This window comes from Heptranchias perlo, chromosome 30, assembly GCF_035084215.1.
Source record: "Heptranchias perlo isolate sHepPer1 chromosome 30, sHepPer1.hap1, whole genome shotgun sequence".
NCBI classification, from domain to species: Eukaryota; Metazoa; Chordata; class Chondrichthyes; order Hexanchiformes; family Hexanchidae; genus Heptranchias; species Heptranchias perlo.
Genome location: NC_090354.1, coordinates 24,799,632 through 24,820,340, shown reverse-complemented (window position 1 = coordinate 24,820,340; position 20,709 = coordinate 24,799,632). Strand labels below are relative to the sequence as shown.

Sequence of the window (20,709 nt, the reverse complement as noted above, 5' to 3'; positions counted from 1 at the left end):
ACAGCTCAAGATACGAGACAGTTGTCAAAATATGTCAATGCAATCACATGGTATGTTTTAAGCACCATGGCTGGAAATCTGATGCCTTCTGAATTGCCAACTGACATTACCACCACCCAACATCAACAGAATCCCAGAGTCACAGCTCCTAAACTGAAATCATTTGGGGCAAAATAAACTCAACTTCCAAAAGATAGGTTGCACAACATAAAATTGCCAGTTGTACTTTTTGAAAGAACGTGAGAATACTCAAAGACAAAATGTGAAAATCACAGACTGCAGTCAAAAAAAAGTTTCTGAAAAATGGCATGAAATTCTTCAAGACAAATATGACAATGTAATTAGCTTTATAAGTGAAAGTAAAATGGTGAATGTTATAGCACTGAAAAAGTAGAGAAGGAGAAAATAGAACACTTACTCTTGTAGAGATTTGTTGGAACTCTCTGCACTCGTTACATCCTTGTCTGTATCGCATGACCATGATTCTTCAGTAGCTTGGTCAGGGCTCTTCATCCCATTTGACTGAAGCAGGCTGTCAGAGCTCAGGCTGGATGAGAGTTGGGATGATCCAGTTGTTTCCAAACTCAGCGTAGAGGATGCAAGTTTTAGTTTTCCTGAGTGGTGACTGCTGTGTGCAGTTGTGGAACTGGTGTGTGTCACTTCAATGATATCAGACCCAGAGGACTGAGAAACTGAATCCCAGGATCCTTTTCTCCTGCCTTCAGAAAAGTTAGGCAATGAATGTTCTGAGGGCTCTGACCCTGAACATAAGCCTGCCAAAGCCAGGGGAGTGGTGGTCCATTCATTTAGTACAGCTGATTTATAAGAGAGTGCAAACGAAAGAGACGATAGACCTTGCAGATAGCTCAGCACCACTTCGCTGTCCTCTGAATCGAGCAGTAAGGCCACAGGGTGGTAGAAATCACACAGGCTGCCCTTCTCACGGAACAGGGACACTAGATAACACTCCATCAGGCCATCGTTCAGTGCAAGCCTTACCCACGCACGACACCGTCCAACATCGGTGTTAATAAAGTTCAAACGCTCCAGCTCAGTCACAACATCTCTGAAAGAATTTTTTTTTAAATAAAACAATCAGCATGTTAAAAGATATTTATCAACCAAACTTTCAGTAAAAAAAAAGATTAAATTGAATTTTATTCCAACATTATTCTTGCCTAAAAATGTAACACACTGCTGATGATTCCCAGTCCTAAAAACTGCCTATTATTTTCTTCCACACTGTTCTTCTGAATGTTGGGGTACAGTGCCACAGATGCCAATATCTCTGTACCTCAACCAAGTGGCCACTATTCCAGAGCAATCATAGCCAACAAGTGTCAGTTAGCTGCTCTACCAGAGGGGGCATCATAAGTGTGCCCAATGCTGTCCTCACTGCTTTTAAACTGAATTCTTTTTAAAATGGGATGAAATATCTGATTTGACTTTTTCTTAATATCATTTGCAGAATCTTCTTTGTGCAGCAAGTGAACGGGAAGGCCAAATGTGAAACAGCTTGCGTGTAATCATTTATGTCTCAAGATTCAAGAGCACCAAGCCACATTCAGCTTACGAGCATTAGTTCCATACTCCCTCTTTTGAGGCCAAATGTAATTCTTGTCTAATTTTCGCATTTAGAAATAATGTAATACAAAAAGCCTGTGCAAGGGTGAGCACAGCAAGTCACCAGTTCCTTCTGTGTCATGAGGTTTGGAGATGTGGATATAGTATCTTGAACAGCCTGCCCTATATGACTCTAAAGGAAGTGTGTTGATACAACCAGCTGTTATCTGCTGCTCAAAATTAAATGGAACAGAAAACAAATGGACAGCAAATTAATACACCAAACAAGATGTGCGAGGAAACAGCAAATGATCAGCCCCAAACCAGTCAGTAGATTCACACTTCATTCACTGAACAAAGGAAGCCCCACTTCTCAAAAAAAGACATTCTAAACCTATAACAGTAATACTGTCATGCCAACGGAAAGCAGCTTCTGACAGTGAGTGTCAATATGCTATTCGACTGCAGAGAGCATCACAGCCAAGTCGGATCCTGTCCTTACACCCATAGTCCACGTACATGCATTTTTCAGCAGTAGCCCCTGGCCAATAATCTGGAGCAGGAAGGTTGGCTGGTCTTTCCTCCCTGCCAGATCAGTTAACTCAGCACAAACTGGGAAGTGACCCTGGGATCTTATAGTTCATGTAATTCATTGGTTACGAAGCACTTTGGGATGTCCTGAGGATGTGAAAGGCTCTGTATGAAAGCAAGTCCTTTCTTTTATGCAGCTTAACATTATGCCATGCAAAAGTTTTATCCAGTAAGCCTTTGCAGGAGCAAATAAATCATCAATAGAACTGAATTCACATTAGGATTTTGAAGAGTTATGTCCAAGAACATAGAAGACTATGCCAAGCTCATCTACCTCAAAACTACAGCAATGCTATCACTTTCATGCAGCTCCTTTCAGAAAATAGATGTGCAAGTTTAATATTGCAATATTTGTAACCAGCAAACGACAGACGGTACAATTTCTGTAGCTAATCTAACATGTATGAAAAAGATTGGAAGTGGAAAAAGTGAAAAATTATGCTTTATACACGAGTTAAGAGAAATATATTAGGTGAGTTTTACCAAATTACGCCTTTTAAATACATTTTTTGCAAAATGAGACTTTTAGGACAGGGAGAACTTGTTCTTTTGAAGTTCGATCAGTAACGTGAATCATTAAAATAAAACCTCAGCTAGCTCATTACGGTCAGCAGATATACAACTGAATGAACATGTAAATAACTGAAGGCTGGTTGGGACAAATCTCACATCCACATAGCTCAGTCACATTCATGTCAGAATGAAACACTTACAGATTTCAAGTGGAACTGCTTTCATAATAATTTGGTTCTCCTGTTGCTGAATCAGTCCCTATGGAGAGGGAGTGTCTGTGTGCGAGTGTATGCGTATGCGAGTGTGAGAGCGAGTGCACACTTGTTTGAACACATTTGCTTGTGATGATGGAGAGAGGGGAAGAAGATTTGGCAGTTGCTAATATGAATTTTAAGCAAGCTGACACAGGAATTTTTGTACAGATGTAGTTCATGCAATGTCTGTGATTGTCAGTTAAGCCCAGACTTCCCGGATGTCGAAAGAAGTTTGGTTTGGGCCAGCAATATGTGTGCCACTGATGGCAATTCAGCAATGGGAGGCACCCACAAATCCCCTTCCGCAAAAGGATTTGGGAGCTCTTGAGTTTGAAGTTATTAGGACAAACAGGATTGTTAAAAGAAGTAACATTATATAGTTTGTGATCAGATTCTCAGAGAAATACTGCAGAATTAAGCAGAATTAACAAATAAAAAAATTCACCACTTGAAATTAACTTTCAATTTTGGAGAATATGATAATATGGTGGAAAATTAATTAGTTCTACAAAACTGCACCACTTACCGGTGAGTGACTGTTTTAAGCAGGGTCCAAAAGACAGGCTGTGGGAGAGGTGCGCGAATACCCTTTCGCCCTCGGTTTCCTCCATCTGTTCTGACGTACTTCGATTTCAAGCCATGCACAAACACTGACTCCAAGACACAGCACAGCACATTTGCATCACTGTCGTCACTGGTTACCACGCTGTCCGAGTTTACGTAACGCTTCTGCAAACACTTCAGGGAATTTGCGAGTTTCTTCTTTATCCTCTGAAAACACAAGCAGATAATCGGTTATTCAAGCTTATATCAATTATATGCCGATTTCAGAAAATCACACACAAATAGAAAACAAAACGCCATGAATCCAGGGGTCAGGAATTAGGGTTATTGACCCAGGTAGTTCATCAACTTACCCAGTATCAAAAAACAGTGGCCCGAAATGGCGCTGTGCAAGATCAGTAACAACTTCCACAAAATCAGACCTGCACCTAAGAAAGTTCACCTGAGGAAGGAGGAAGCCTCCGAAAGCTTGTGAATTTAAAATAAAATTGCTGGACTATAACTTGGTGTTGTAAAATTGTTTACAATTGCACCTAAGAAGGCAGACTATATACTATACTGGACTTGAGACAAGGCAACGGTGCACTGTCATTGGAATTTTCTTAGTCTTTGGGCCTCCATTTGCCAAAATACTTCTGCAGCTGTTGCTCTGCTTAAATCACTATCTCACACCCATCTTTGATGCCCTTGTCCCCAGAAAAACCTTTACTTTATTCCATTCCCCTCCCCGGCCATTGTCACACACAACCAGATTGTTCGACCTTGAGCTGAGCTACCAACCCGATAATAATCTCCATCGCAAAGGCCACCTACTTCCTAACATCTTCTAACACCACCCGCCTCCATCCGTCAGCTTCTGAAATGCTCATCTATGGCTCGAATATTCCAACAATCTTCTGGCTGGCCTCCCAATTTCCACCCCCGGTAAATCTTAGCTCATTCAAAACTCTACTGCCTATATCCAAGTCCACACCAGGTCACACTTACCTATCACCCCTATCCTTGCTGACCTGCATTTGCTCTTGGTCTTCCATTGCCTCCAATTTAAATTATCATCCTCGTGTTTAAATCCCTTCATGGCATCACCCCTCCCTATCTCTAACTTCCTCCAGTCCTACAACCTTTCCCAAACTCTGTTCCTCCAACTCCAGATCTTCGTACATCTCCCCCTCTCTTTGCCCCACCACTGGCTGCCATGCTTTCAGCCACCTAAGTTCCACACACTGGAATTCTCTCTCTGAACCTTTCCAGCTCTTAACTTCCCTCTCCTCCTAGAAGGCCCTCCGTAAAACCCACTACTTTGGCCAAGCTTTTGGTCACCCCTCCAACATCTCCTCCTTTGGCTCAACGACTTTTTTGGCTGATTATACCTTTGTGAAGCACGTTGGGATGTTAAAGGCACTAAATAAATGTACGGATTTCATTCTGGAATCAGTGGTCAATCTGGGCAGTCCATTACCCCAAAATAAGTAAATGACCAACAGATGTTACTTGAGTATATCGCTCACAAACATGCTATATTTTAACTGTGGAAAAAGCAAAACTCATCGGTCTTATCAGTTCTCTTCCTCAATAAATATTCTATAAATCGTATCTTCTTGATTATTTGACTAGTGAGATATGCTTTACTTCATAAAGCTGAACTTTACCGATGACAAAATGCAAAAGCAGAAGTGTATGCTCTATTTTAGATTTGTCAGCTGTATTAATATTTTACTTCCCCTTACCTGTTTAACTTCTCTGGGTGCAACTGAATTTTCAGATGTGTGCGTAGAAATCATTGTGTACAGATTCGCTCACATGACACCTTTAGATAGAGGAATGAAGAAATGCTTAGGATCACAGAATGAATTCAGAATTGAAATTACCGATGACCAGGCTAACCTTGACCTTGACAAACATTAAGAGAGACATTAAGCTTTCATTATGAATTTCACCATGGCCCACCAATTTCCCTTGGATGGCGAATTATTAATCTTAACTCAAGCAGCCAACAACATAGAGCAGAGCTGACCCAAGACAGAAATAATCAACATGTAATATTCTCTCTCCAGAACCTCGCTTTAGGATTGGGTGGCCAAAAAGCAACTTTGCAATCCAATCACCATCAAGCTCCACAATTTATTTAAAAAGTTGCCTCTTTAAATTTGTGATGTTCTGTAAGTCAGGAAAATCACTGAGGGGGGTCAAATGAAGTTTGCTGCAAATGACCTGAAGACCAGGCCGAGATTCAATGGCTACTTGAAACAATACTATTACCACTTTGCACAATTCACTTGGTGTTGTCCAGATACATCAAGAGACACATGATTCAAGTCCATTATGGTATTTACTTTGAGGAGTGATATCATACTAAGTGGAGCTGGGAAAAAAAACAAAGCTTCTCTAATGTAAATGATCATCGAGCTATGAAGATGAGCTGATGAGGACATAAAAAGCTACATACAAGGCCAAGTTTCTGTACTGTGGATTTGATAGCCAAGATGCACTAGAAAACCCAATAATCCAGGTCAGGGCGAGTCCATGTGTGCCTCTCTCTCTCAAAGACTTCTCGAGCCACAATACTGTTCAGCAAAGATGCAAAAATATTTTCTATTCAGTTACAAGGCAACAAAGGGAGATTTCTGCTTCATGCATCAAAAACCTTTCAGTGCAATCGGATTTGCATGAAACGACACCCTATCAGACATGCCACGGATTAAACTGTTGGTCTTATGTACAGTTAGGATAGTACTTGAACAAGAAGGTAGATTTGGTTACCCCCTCCGTGGCCTAGTAGGTAAAAGGGACTGCTCAGTGTAGTATTAAGTCATACAGACCACAAGGTCCTAACTTCAGTACCTATTCCAAGCTGAGTTAGCATCTCAGCTGGAGCATTTTGGGTGCTACAATTGACTTCAGCATCCAGAGACTAGGGAAGAGGGAAAGAAAACAGCCAAAAGTCCTGCCTTTGATTGCCAGCTAGTGACCCCTTTGCGATCAGGAGCACAAACCCTGGTTGATTTTCCATTCCCTAATCCAGCTTGCTGCAGCTAATTGTCTCCCTGACTCAGCACATGTTGGGGGTTCAAACAAGGACCTTGCGGGTTGATGTACCAAAATTTTTGCTTTCAACCCATTGAGGTTTCCATGTGGCCATTTACAATTTCATAACGGCTGACATTCTTGAGCTGTGACATCAGAGATAGCATCCTGTACATGAGAAATTAAACCAAAGTTCCATCTTCCTAATCAAATGGCTGGTATAGGTCCCAAGACACCATTCAAAGCTGAGTGGCCTTATCAACATTCCTTTCAATCAATACCACCAAAAAACCTGGCCATTGATCTCATTACTGTGGGATATTGCTAGTGCAGAATGACAGTGACATTTGCCGACTAACAACAGTCACTGCATGGCAAAATGTAATTCATGTTTGAAGCACTTTGAAACATTGATAGTATGAGGCATGATACGAGTATTTCTGGGTCATCATACCAGGTTTAGTAATGAGCAAGAGAAAGTAGTGTCTGTCATGGTGTTGCCATTATTGTGCAGGAAATGTCATGTGCTAGATCTTATTTGATCACAAAGATGCTATCAAAACATCCACTATATAAATTTGGGTTTCTAACCCATTTCCATAAAATTACTGTATACTTCTAACCTAGCGAGAGAAGATAATAGGCTCTTGGTGGTCTGATGATCACGTGGTATCCAGCAGCACAGTCAGCATTTGGACAGAAACAGTTACAGCACTAAACATTTAAGCTACAGGAAGACCAAGGTTACCCAGTGGGCCTACAGAGCAAACTTGCCAAAATGATATGCTTACCAACCTAAAGAAAACACAGAGACGATGGACCAATCTGCACCGAACAGTGTATCAAACCATACTGAACTGAATACTGTACATGACTTAACCTAACTGAAAGCATGCAGTTGAACAATGCACTTATTGATCAATAGGTGCTTGCTCAGATCAGAATGGGGAGTTAATCCTTTGACACACCGAAAGAGTGAGTGAAGTCCAGCACGCTATTGAGTCTATCAAGCAAATTCTATTCTCCCATGTGGGAGTGAAACCAGGGCATACAATCACCATCCTGTCAGAGGTCCACACTTTCCACTTGCACCACCTCAGATCCATTGTGCCTATCAAATAATACACGGTGGAGCGGACCTCAAAAACATCCCAAAGCACTTTTCAGCCCGGAGTCAGAAAGTTGTGGGTTCAAGTCTCAACCAGAGACTTCAGCACAAAATCAAGGCTGACACTCTACTGCAGTACTGAGGGAAGTGCTGTCTTTCGGAAGGGACATTAAACCAAGGGCTTGTCTGCCCTCTCAGGTGGACATAAAAGATCCCACTTTTTCGAAGAGCTGGGGAGTTTTGGCCAACATTTATCCTTCTACCAACATCAATAAAACAGATTATCTGGACATTACCTCAGATATTTGTGGGAGCTTGCTTTTTCGCAAATTAGCTGCCCCGTTTCTTACATTACAACAGTGAATACACTTTAAAAAAAAAAGTATTTCATGGACTGTAAAGCACTTTGGGACTTCCTTAGGTCGTGAAAGGCACTATATAAACGCAAGTCTTTTTTTTATAAAACATGTTGTTCAGGTTTATGATGACAGGCGTCCCAACTGTGCACTGTATAGCAGACACAAATATGAACGCCCGTGGGTTGGTCAGAGGGGGCATTTTAAGAAAGTATTGAATCGATATGGCATTGACATAAACAACTGGCTGACCAGGCCATCTTTCAACACTGCAATATTGAGTAGAGAACTTAGAATGCAGCACCGCCCACAGCAGCAAGAAAGCAGTCGTGCTGCAGAAACAGTCTCAACAGCACCAGCCGAATGACTGAAATGAGCATGTACACACACTGTGGAAAACTCAGCCACAAGCAGATCCATAGAATCAGTCACCTCTGACTGGAGGAACACCAAGCACATCAAAAATAACATTTCTGCAAATTATAGTACAAAATGTACATTTAAACCAAATAACTTTAATGTGTGATTAGATATGATCAGGGTTCTTTTAAAAAGCACTTTTTCCAGTAACCCTTTGTACATTTTTACCAGAACCAACAGCAAAGAGTTAAAAAAAAGTTAGAACAATAAAAACAATTAAGCTGACAAAGCAAAAACTAGAGTCATAACCAGCAGGCACTCAAAAATAGAAATAAGAAAAAGGTCAAGTTCTTCACGATTACCAATGTCCATAAAGCTCACTCACGATGACTGTGCCAACTCGGGAACGAATATGTTTACATAAGTCAGGTGATCAGGCCATGACTCCCTTTACTATGCTGCTGTCTCACTGACTCGGTCTGGAATTAAAGCACTGCCAGTCAAGGCAACAGTAACAAAAAGCATGAGGCATGTTCAAAATGCAGCTTTATGCAACAATAGAAGTTAGGATGGTAGGTGGGTGACCTTTGATGACCATATGGCATTTTTTCACCTTCAACAGTTATGTTCACAGTTTTTCATGCAACTGTCAATTGTATATATTTTTAACTAATCCTGATTATAGTAAAAGAAATGCTAGCTGGAAAATGCAGTTGCTTTTTGCTCAGACTAACTTCTGCATCACATTACCATCCTAAATTATAAAAACTTATTTTCCTAATGTAAACCTTCTGTACATACACAAGGGTATGATCTCAAAAGAACTCCTGTAATATTCTCCAGTGTGAGTCATGATCCCATGCTGTTATTTACTATCGCTTAATTCAGTTGGCAGAAATAGAGAAAAGCCTTCTCAGACTCTCAGTCATTGCTTGATGTTTTCAGGCACAAAGGAACACAGTGAAGGCCAGGCTATCCGATCTGCCTACATGCATCACAAACAACTTGGATACGTGGAAATGCTGTCTACTTCAGGTTACGCACTGGTGACTGCTAGGTTCTTTCATTATCGACAGCATATTTGTTCACACCACAATAAGCAGAGAATTTTACCCGAGTAGAGCCAAAGATATTTAGGAGGCTCTGGAAGTGTGTTCAGATAAATGTCTTTTGATTGTACAAGAATTGAGAAAGCAACAGGCAACAAGTTATGGGTTTTGTTAGATATACACCAACACTGGTCAGCTCTCCACGCTGTTAAGCTGATTTAAGATTGGTCATAGAGGTGCTTGTGCCACTGGTTCCCAACACATGGGTGTCTTGAACCCGGCAGCAAGTAGCACCAGTTCCAAATGCACAGGTCTAACGCAGCTAGCTGCAACCCTAAAGTACAATTGCCAGTATTCACTCAGGCTGGTCTTCCCCGCTATCGACTTAAGAGGATCCTGGCAAGTTTATTTTTGGGTTGCAGCTCGCTGTGTATGACCTGCATGTCAGGAGCCAGCACCACTAACAGGGGTCTTAACACAATATAAAAGCAGATATAGCCACTCATTAACTCAGGGAACTCCACTGATCTTATTTCAACTGCCTCAGGCACAGTAACATTGCCGATACTCACCGTTCCTGATAAAGCTGCGCAGGGATTTGGCTAAATAGCTTATAAGCTCTGAACCAGTCTGTCATACAAACAACTTTGTGGCAATCAAGATGCTTTTATATTTAGCACTTTTGTAGATTTATATTTTGGATTTTTGTTGGACTATGATTCAGGTGTCAGGATAAGGGATCTGGTTTTGGTCATTTTAACACAGGGAGCCTAAATCATTGAAGCGTCAAATGTAAAAGTGCTTATTAGTGCTGGGTAGTGACTACACTACCCCACCCTTTGACAACAGTGCAGTAGGAAAGCAAGGCACTTTTACAGGATAGGAGTGCAACTGACTGCACACACATGAATCTCCCTCAGTTGGCCGCACATCACAGTGTAAACAAGCCCAGCTGCGAAGGGCCATCAAGGTCCCAACAAAATGTAGGTCTATGATTCTACTGGCATGATGAGTGAGCCAGAAATAATAACACTAATACAATGTGTTTGTATCTGTGGGTTTTTACATAAATGTGGAGCCCAGCTCACCCTCCTCAGTCCGAGTGTAATACTAGAAAAACGACGTGCAGGCATTGCTCTCCTGAAACTGGATGCAGTATCAGCACAAGTATAAACGCACCTTTAGGTTAAATTGACAGTCTGCTGGGAATCTATAGAGGAGTCTTCATTATCTTGTTAACAGTTTCGAACATGACAGCTATAGAACATACAAAGGGCAAAGTACCTATGCTAACACTTCTCACTCTCTTGTTCGCAATATACAAGAAGATTCTTCCTTCTGACTAGTACTAAATTGCAAAATCTCACTTCCGGCACACTTAATCTGAACATCTTGCAAGCGCTTACTCATCTAGGTATCCTTGGCAGTAGCTGCCCCTTCTTGTTTCTGTTGAAAAAAATGTTCAGGTCATAGAAATCTTCAGATTGTCCCCACTTAATTAGCTGCAAAACCAGGTTATTCATCACAGATTTTAGCTCGATTGGCAATTTTCCCACCAGAACTGTCCCCCGTTCAGAACAGACAGTGGGACCAGGGTTGAAGGAGAAAAAGGGCAAGTAAAAAATTTCAAACTTAGCAAGTGGAGTAAATATTAGTTAGAAACTAAGTAAAACTAAAAATTAAAGTAAAAACAGGGCTTAGAAAGTAAGGAAGACGGGAAGAAAGTATGGAGGAAAAAAGGAACAAGTGTTCACTTTTTTTTAAAATCTAAAATTGTACTTTGGAGTTTATATTACTACTTTATGGTTAGCACTACATGAACAAAACAATTCCTGATGTTTGAACGATATTAATTTTTTTCCCCTGGTGTTGCATCGCGTGAGCTGAAAACTCACTAAACAGGTTCGCCCAGGGAGACAGAAATTCCTTCAATCAACTTGCTGGCTAATGTTAAAAGAAGCTATATAAAATGGTTTTAAAAATCATCTTAAATGAAAAAGGCATGCAATACTTAACACATTGTCCCACTAACAGCAGCCAAAAATATCAGCCAATTCTGACCACAGCATGATAAGCCTCAAGTTGTCATCAGTGATCATGACCCAACAATTAACAGTCAACCCCCATAGGACTGACAAAGCAGTTCTATTTTTTTAAAAAAACATTTTTCTTTTCTCCTTTGTCGGCCAATTATTCATCGTGCTCTCCCAAAGTGTTGACTACCTGCTGGGATACAGATCCACAGACAGCCTTCCAGGAGCTGGCCAATATCAGCCATTTGCGAGCCTAAACATTGAGTGATGGCAGGTTATTTGACTGCAGGAAGGGTCACAGCCATACCTGTCCTCACCTGATATCTATACAAGTGCACTTCCGACAGTGGTGGTTGGATAGATCAGTGGCGAAAGCCACATCCAATTACCCCTTCCCTAACACAGGTGCACTAAGGCCAATTATGGCACCTGCTGAGATCAGCTAACTCAGCAATTAGAGGTTCCAGTAAAAATGACTGAACCTGGCACAGTCGTAAATCAGTACGGATAGTGCTCACTGTGTTAACCAAGTGAGTAATCAGGAAACCTTGATAAAGTAGCTCTCATCATTTGGTTGTTTTCTCCCAACTTTTCAGAGTTTTAACAAGGTCAAAAGTCAAAGGGAAGTTTGAACTATCAAGATTTTTGGGGAAAAGAATTGTAACCGTATGACACTGCCCGGAATTTCACAACACCTTTGAATACCTCAATAAAAATTGAGTTTAACATGGAGGGAGGTTTGCAGCAAAATGTGTTGGAACTAAAAGCTGATATCAGTGTTGAAAACCTTGTTTAAAAAAAAGAGGCATTCAATGTCAGATTGATAATACTGCAAATCCTGAAAATGTAAATGAAATCCCCACACACCAAGACAACCCTTTATTTGACAAAACAATATTTTGCTTGTTACTTCTGTTAAGAAACGTTTAAGAGAGGCAGTTCAATGTCAGATTAGTAACAGCATTTCACTAAAAGATACAACTAGGGTTTCCAACACAGCCAAGCTTTCATTAACAAACCGGCATCTTATTAAAACCTCCACCCTATTCCTGTTACACTTCACCCAAAGGCAGTTCGATGTCGGATGAGTAATATTATTTCCCTGAGTGCAAGAGTGACAGACAGTGGAACGTAAGGGTTTAAAATCTCAACAAACAAACCATCACAGGGACAGGACTCAAAGAAATGTCCCAACTCCAAAGTCGCGACCCCCCCAGCCCCCAGTCGCGACCGCTCCAGATTACTCTAAACCCCCGGGCCGGGCTGCACTGCCCCCGGCCTCCCCCTGACGGCTTCCTCCTTCCCTTATCTCCGTTCATTTGCCAAATTTCGGCCTCTGGGCTCAGCCGGCTGCCTCTTACCCTCACGGCGGCCGTTCACGGGCTCCGGTTTCCAGGCCCGCAGCGTCGCTCCTCAGCCAATGTAGCCGGCCAGATAAACAACATCCTCCGACGGAGTCCGCCAGTATCCCAGGGCTCACCGCGACGGCCCCTCGCTCCTCCAGTATCCCAGGGCTCACCGCGACGGCCCCTCGCTCCTCCAGTATCCCAGGGCTCACCGCGACGGCCCCTCGCTCCTCCAGTATCCCAGAATTCCGCTCCCCACTCAGCCGGATTCCCGCAGAATAAAGCGCCACCTGGCGTCAGGCCGGTATCAATACAGCAGATACGGCACGTGGTCTGGAGGAGTTGGTTGAGGGATCATTGGGATTGCACTGCTTAAAGTTTTACCCAAGGCTGTCAACTCGAATCATTAACCTGTTTTTTTTTCCTCTTTTCAGATATTTTCTGTTTTTATTGCTGCTTAAAGTTTGCTCTGCACACAGGGATAACCTTCTGCACCATCAATTTGGGTGGGTGTGTACTGTCTGTATTGTGGTAGCCATGATGTGGAGATGCCGCTGATGGACTGGGGTTGACAATTGTAAACAATTTTACAACACCAAGTTATAGTCCAATAATTTTATTTAAAAATCCACAAGCTTTCGGAGGCTTCCTCCTTCCTCAGGTGAATGTGGAACTGAAATCCTCGAACCTATCGCATTTATAAATCACAGAACAATGCCTGGTGATTACAGAGAGTCTTTTCAACTGCCCGTTGCCAAGGCAGCCAAAGTGCTCAGACAGATAGGTGTTACCTACAGGCCCACTGAATATACAAACGGCCAGAACTAAAAAAAACAGATGATGTGGAGATGCCAATTAAAAAAACAGAGCGAGAGAGGTAGAAACATAGAAACATCCGGACGGAAAAGACAGCAATTGACCCGTTATATTAAAAACAGATAACATTTGTTCACTGGTGGGGTAGCGTGTAGCGTGACATGAACCCAAGATCTCGGTTGAGGCTGTCCTCATGGGTGCGGAACTTGGCTATCAATTTCTGCTCGACGATTTTGCGTTGTCGGGTGTCTCAAAGGCCGCCTTGGAGTACGCTTACCCGAAGGTCGGTGGCTGAATGTCCTTGACTGCTGAAGTGTTCCCCGCCTGGGAGGGAACCCTCCTGTCTGGCGATTGTTGCGCGGTGTCCGTTCATCCGTTGTCGCAGTGTTTGCATGGTCTCGCCAATGTACCATGCTCTGGGGCATCCTTTCCTGCAACGTATGAGGTAGACAACGTTGGCCGAGTCACAGGAGTATGCACCATGCACCTGGTGGGTGGTGTCCTCTCGTGTGATGGTGGTATCTGTGTCGATGATCTGGCATGTCTTGCAGAGGTTACCGTGGCAGGTTTGTGTGGTGTCGTGGAGGCTGTTCTCCTGAAAGCTGGGTAATTTGCTGCGAACGATGGTCTGTTTGAGGTTGGGTGGCTGTTTAAAGGCGAGTAGTGGAGGTGTGGGGATGGCCATACTATGTATTACAGCGTTAATCTAAGATTTATGTCATAATTATGAATCCCGCCCAGTTAATTGGAAGAAAAATCACCTCACTGTTGTTTTAATCTGGGTGTGTTTATGAACGTTGTGAATGGCTATGGTATCCTATAGTTTATTTGCCCTGCATTATGCTATTACAGAAATGATATAATTTGCATTTTAGTGAATGGATATTGATAACTATTGACTTACAGGATATAATTACAGATAATTTGCATGATGTTGTCCATTGTTTCCCAATTTTTTCCCATCCTATGCTGAAAGACACTGATTCATGTTTGGCTATAAAGTTACATGGGTGTTTGTAGCCTTCTGGGAAGTTATCCAAGTGACTATTCTTCACGTAAACTCAGACTGTCAGGGATTGATTTAGCAATCTCGGGCCAGATTGCCCAGGATAGCTGCATGTACCAGTGTATTCATGAAAGTCGAGTGGGGAGCTGACCTAGTTGAACTTGGCTGGGGGAGTAATGAAATAATTTACATGTGCTCCCTGTGCATTTATCGTGAGATAGGGAGCACTCTTGCGGCAAATGGACAGTAAATTGTAAGAGCAACAGCTTTTAAAGGGCTGTTGCTTTTTACTAATTAGGCTTCTTGTTATGCCTGATTCTGGCTGGGGCCATGTAATGTCACCAAGAGGCAGGTGACAGAATTACTGCCTTTCATAAGGAGACATTGGATGTTTTGATAAAAGAGGCGAGACAGAGGAGGGTGTCCATATATGGGGCAAAAGGGAACCATCCTCTGAGACCAGCTGTGCAGCCTGCATGGTAGGAGATGGCACAGGGGGTGAATGTTGTCTCCTATAGCTTATGGGAGCAGATTGGAAAGAAATTCTCTGCACTGTTGTTTTAATAATGTAATATTTACTAATGTCAAGGTAAGGTTGCCTATAGTTTGCCAACTCAAATTAAATCTATGCCTGTAATTTGCATGCCACAAGCACCGTGCCACCAACATGGTGTAGCGTCAGCAATGAAACATGGGAGCTTCGATTTAACCTCCCACATCTTGAAGACCCAAACTTCTAAGTTTGTAATGGTTTAACTTGTGGCCGCAAAGAGAAAGACTCTGAATGTCACACATGACAGTTGCAACTTGTGACACCAAACCAGTGTGACAGAAATAAGGCATTTTGGTTTCTTTACTGCTGGCCACAATACACACACAGGGTTACTGCTAGCTGTTTTCTGCAAGCTGCATTTAATTTATATTACAGTCTGGCTAACATTCACACCTCAGGTCAAGGCAGAGAGTTGTGTAGTTCTGGAAATCTTTGGTACACATGGTTTCATTGTTCACATTATACCTGGACATGGATCTGTCCAGTACATAATTCAAAGTACTTGACACAGATCAATGAATCAAGCCATCCCATTTAATTACAAACATCCTAGGTGATTGACATCTTAGGGCAGTAGTATGATAGACAGCTGTACCTGGGGTGAAGATATGGGTTAGAGAGGGGAAATTGGGCAGGATTCCTTTTCCTGTTTGCTATCCTGCTAACATTCACTATCAAAGTTCACATATGAAAAATTGCCACTTGTCCGAAGTACGTGAGGGTGATTGTCACCTTGGAACTGCACCTCAGTGAGGAATCAACATTTTCACACGGGGAGGGAGAAAATTGGCAAGCAAAAAAAATCCAGAACTAGGCTTCCTCAATGGTTCAGCTGATTAAGACAATGAGTAGCTTAGGTGTACAGACTAAGAATCTCCCGGCTTTGACCTCCAGTCTGTAATGAGTTAGCTAATCTCAAGGAAGGTCCATGAGGATGGTACAATTGATTCCGTGCTCCTGGATTCGGAGAGGAAAGTTGGCCAAGATTTCCAGTCTTGATTGCAATCCGGCAACTCCTGCTGGAAGTATATATGTGTGGATGTTAGTGATGACAGAATTGGATTGGCTTTGATGCCGTCATAATGAAGTAGCCTGCTGACCTTCGTTGTATAGATTTACACACGAAGAATGGCCAAAACCAAGATTCCAGCCCTTATGGAACAAAGCTCCAGCAAGAAGGAAGACAATACAGAAAAGTAATCAAGAAAAAAGGCAGGCAGAAAACTGGGGCCTCCTTGTGTATCACTTAACATCACAATGGGCCGTACATTTATCCCTGACATTTTAGTGCAGTACTGAGGAAGTGCTGCAATATCTGAGGTACCATCTTTCAGATGAGACTTTAAACTGAGGTCCCGTCTACTTGCCCAGGTGAATGTAAGAGATTCCATGGCACTATTCGAAGGAGAGCAGGGAGTTCTCCCGGTGTCCTGGCCAACATTCCTCCTTCAATCAACACTAAAAAAAAACATTATCTAGTGATTCCTTCATTTGCTGTTTATAGGCCCATGCTGTGTGCAATTGGCGGCCACATCTCCCTATATGAGAATAGTGACTGCATTTCAAAAGTAATGCAATGGTTGTGAAGTGCTTTGGGACATCCTGGGGATGTGATAGGTGCTTTATAAATATAAATTCTTTCTTTACTAAGCCATTTAGAAATCTTTGTAAGAATTTTATATTAAATCACTTGGTGTAGCATAAATCATGACACTAGGTGGTGCAAGAACTTGCATGATTCTGACACTCGGAGACAAATTTACCAGCAACATTTTGCACTGTTTGCTTGTTGCGTAGCCTGACAGCAGTACAAGCCGAGGCAGCTGGTTCTTAGGCCCAGGCTTTCTGCCCATGTTTGGTGTTACAATAATTAACGGGAAAATCTTCTCTATTGTTAATTAACAACAAAATTGTCTGCCGATCATTATGTTGCTTTATTGTGGAGAAATCCAGTTGCACCATCAGCAACATGTGTCTTACACTTCCCTGTCCGTGTGTACTAGTGTTTTATGTGATGGACACTAATGAAAGAGTCAATAGGCCAGAACTCGTGCAGAGTGGCGTGGCAACACTCGCTGCAGCTCCTGCAAATTAAATTAACGAATGTACTTACTGTGGACTCTGTGGTGTCAACTTGCTTGATTTTGAACTTTTAAAAAAATGTATGCTATCAACTCAGCCTCTGAGCAGGATAAGTTGATGTGCACGGAACAGTCTGTGAGAATAGAAGACACGTCCACAAAATCTGTAAGGAAGAGAAGTCACACTCACAAGCAAGCAAGCAGACTTCATTCATTTAAAGATAGTATTCTGGAAGTCATTATAAATAATTTTTTTTATAAAAAGCCAAAGAAATAATTGAATTAAATTAAAGAGACAGAAAGGAAACTTTAAAAAAAAATTAAGTTTTTAATTAATTTTTTTTATTTTAATGACCAAAAACTATTAGCATAAGGAGTAATATGAGACTCCACATTTTTAAAATTTAATTTTTAGTTGTTTGGCAGTCATTAAGACTAACCATGCTTTTAAAACTTAGTTCAAACCTGGTATTTTTAAGGATACCTTTTGGCGGCATAATTAATTACTTTCCAGCTGGGTGAATGAGCAAGTTTGCAATTTTTCAGTGATTTCAATGATTGCAGTGTGCGATGGCCCTTAAGCTGTCAAATCGCCGGAGAAACAATAGGTGCAAATTCACGATTTCCATGTTTTAGTGAGCATATGCAAATGTGGGAACTTGCTCCTTCGATTTGCCATCAATGACAGAGAGCGCTGTTGAGCTCCTCCGTTATTTGGGGAGCAAGTTCTGCCCCAATGTCTGCAGGATGCATAACCAGTATGAACTAGCCAACAGACAATGAGGTGCATAAAAAATGCAGACCCAAAGACTCAGGACCCACACTGGTAAACGATATAAATGCAGTGTGCAAAGCACTTGTACACATGCAGAAATCTCCATTTATAAGCTTTATAACCTGTAATTCATTGGTGCTGAAGCGCTTTGGGATGTCCTGAGGATCTAAAAGGTGCTGAACAAATTCAAGTGCTTTTTTCTTTTTCTTTCGATTATGCAGTGCGTGAGGCCAATTCAATTCAACTTTAAGCACAAAACTGTGGAAACTTACCATTTTTTTACACTGGCACAGACTGATAATATAAAACATTGGCAGGGAGGCTTGCCCTGAAGAGATTGCCATATGCACCAATTGTCTGGACTGGCACTGGTAGAACTCTGTGTAACAAGTCAGCTGTGCAAAATGTTGCTTGTAAATTTGTATCTGGCTACCACAAACAGGACCACACAAGTTCCTGCATGAATTAGTATCAGGATTTATGCCATGCTAAGTGATTCAACTTAAAATACTGTCATAAAAATACATCTGATAAATGAAAGCTTGATATTAAATCAGCTGTAGCAGGCTAAAGGAAAAGAACTCTTAAAAAGGCTGAAGGATTGTTAATTTACACATAGTAAAAGATCACACAGAAAAGGATAGCAACTTGACCATAGCAATAAGAATGAAAACAAGTGACGTGTCAATCAGTTGTGGCTTGTATTTGGAGGAACTTATTGTTGACAAGCCACTGGTTCAAAGTTAAAGACTTTTAAAGCTAAGCAGAAGTTAGAGTTGGAGTTGAGACACAGCTCCACTGCAACTGCTCCAACCTCGTCTCTCACCTCCTGATGGCACCACCTCACCTGGAATCTTCATGGCTGCTCTCTACTCACAGCTTCATGGCTGCTGTCCAGCTCACAGCTTCATTCCTCAATACAGGCTTACAGATTGCCTGTCAAGCAGATGATCTGTTAACAAGAGAAAGCCATGCTATACTATAATGGTGTCCATCAAAATACGTGGAGTCTTCTTGACAAGTTTAAGCCAACCATGAGTATATAACTTTCGTTATGGGGTTAGCCTAAGATCGATGTTTGATTTCCAAAGGAATATGAATTTTGGGAATTCAGAAGGTGTTGTTGTTAAAGCAATTCTAAATCATGCATAAACATAGAAACATAGAAAAAAGGAGCAAGAGTAGGCCATTCGGCCCTTCGGGCTTGCTCCGCCATTCAAATGATCATGGCTGATTGTCTAACTCAGTACCCTGTTTCCGCTTTTTCCTCATATCCCTTGATCCCTTTAGCATTAAGAAATATATCTATCTCCTTCTTGAATACATCTAATGACTTGGCCTCCACTGCCTTCTGTGGTAGAGAATTCCATAGGTTCACCACCCTCTGAGTGAAGAAATTTCTCCTCATCTCGGTTCTAAATGGCATACCCCATATCCTGAGACTGTGACCCCTTGTTCTGGATTCCCCAGCCGTCGGGAACATCCTCCCTGCATCTAGTCTATCTAGTCCTGTTAGAATTTTATATGTTTTCTTAGATCACCTCTCATTCTTCTAAACTCTAGTGAATATAGGCCTAGTTGACCCATTCTCTCCTCATACGTCAGTCCTGCCATCCCGGAATCAGTCTGGTAAACCTTCGTTGTACTCCCTCCATGGCAAGGACGTCCTTCTTCAGATAAGGAGACCAAAACTGTACACAATACTCCAGATGTGGTCTCACCAAGGCCCTGTATAACTGCAGTAAGACATCCCTGATCCTGTACTCAAATCCTCTTGCAATGAAGGCCAACATACCATTCGCCTTCCTAGCTGCTTGCTGCACCTGAATGCTCGCTTTCAGCGACTGGTGTACAAGGACACTCAGGTCTCGTTGCACCTCCCCTTTTCCCAATCTATCGCCATTCAGATAATAATCTGCCTTTCTATTTTTACAACCAAAGTGGACAACCTCACATTTATTCACGTTATACTGCATCAGCCATGTTCTCGCCCACTCACCCAACTTGTCCAAATCACATTGGAGCCTCTTTGCATTCTCCTCATAGCTCACATTCCACCCCAGCTTTGTGTCATCTGCAAACTTGGAAATGTTACATTTAGTTCCCTCATCCAAATCATTGATATATATTGTGAATAGCTGGGGCCCAAGCACTGATCCCTGCGGTACCCCACTAGTCACTGCCCGCCACCCGGAAAAAGACCCCTTTATTCCTACGCTCTGTTTTCTGTCTGTCAACCAATTCTCAATCCATGCCAGTATATTCCCCCCAATCCCATGTGCTTTAATTTTGCACACTAACCTCTTGTGTGGGACCTTATCAAAAGCCTTCTGAAAATCCAAATACACCACATCCATTGGTTCTCCCCTGTCAATTCTACTAGTTACATCCTCAAAAAACTCCAGTAGATTTGTTAAGCATGATTTCCCTTTCATAAACCCATGCTGACTTTGTCCAATCCTGTTAATGCCTTCCAAGTGTTCTGTTATCACATCTTTTATAATAGACTCGAGCATTTTCCCCACTATTGATGTTAGGCTAACTGGTCTGTAATTCCCTGTTTTTTCTCTCCCTCCTTTTTTAAATAGTGGGGTTACATTTGCCACCCTCCAATCTGTAGGAACTGTTCCAGAGTCTATCGAATTTTGGAAGATGATCACCAATGCATCCATTATTTCCAGGGCCACTTCCTTTAGTACTCTGGGATGTAGATTATC

General features: G+C 41.9%; 1 protein-coding gene across 4 annotated transcripts in view; it reads right to left on the bottom strand.

The window, feature by feature from the left end:
* plekhm1 (pleckstrin homology domain containing, family M (with RUN domain) member 1) overlaps positions 1-12,931 on the bottom strand; it is a 66,663-nt gene extending 53,732 nt beyond the window's left edge. Inside the window, exons 1-4 of one of the 4 annotated variants that reach the window (XM_067969066.1) lie at positions 12,777-12,931; positions 5,213-5,292; positions 3,448-3,692; positions 419-1,066 (exon numbers count right to left, since the gene is read on the bottom strand). In XM_067969066.1, coding sequence (XP_067825167.1) covers positions 419-1,066; positions 3,448-3,692; positions 5,213-5,266 — 947 coding nt within the window. In that variant the 5' untranslated portion in view covers positions 5,267-5,292; positions 12,777-12,931. The remainder of the gene's footprint in view (positions 1-418; positions 1,067-3,447; positions 3,693-5,212; positions 5,293-12,776) is intronic. The other 3 variants (XM_067969065.1, XM_067969064.1, XM_067969063.1) reach the window with 3 other exon arrangements.
* Between the last annotated feature and the right edge of the window lie 7,778 nt (positions 12,932-20,709).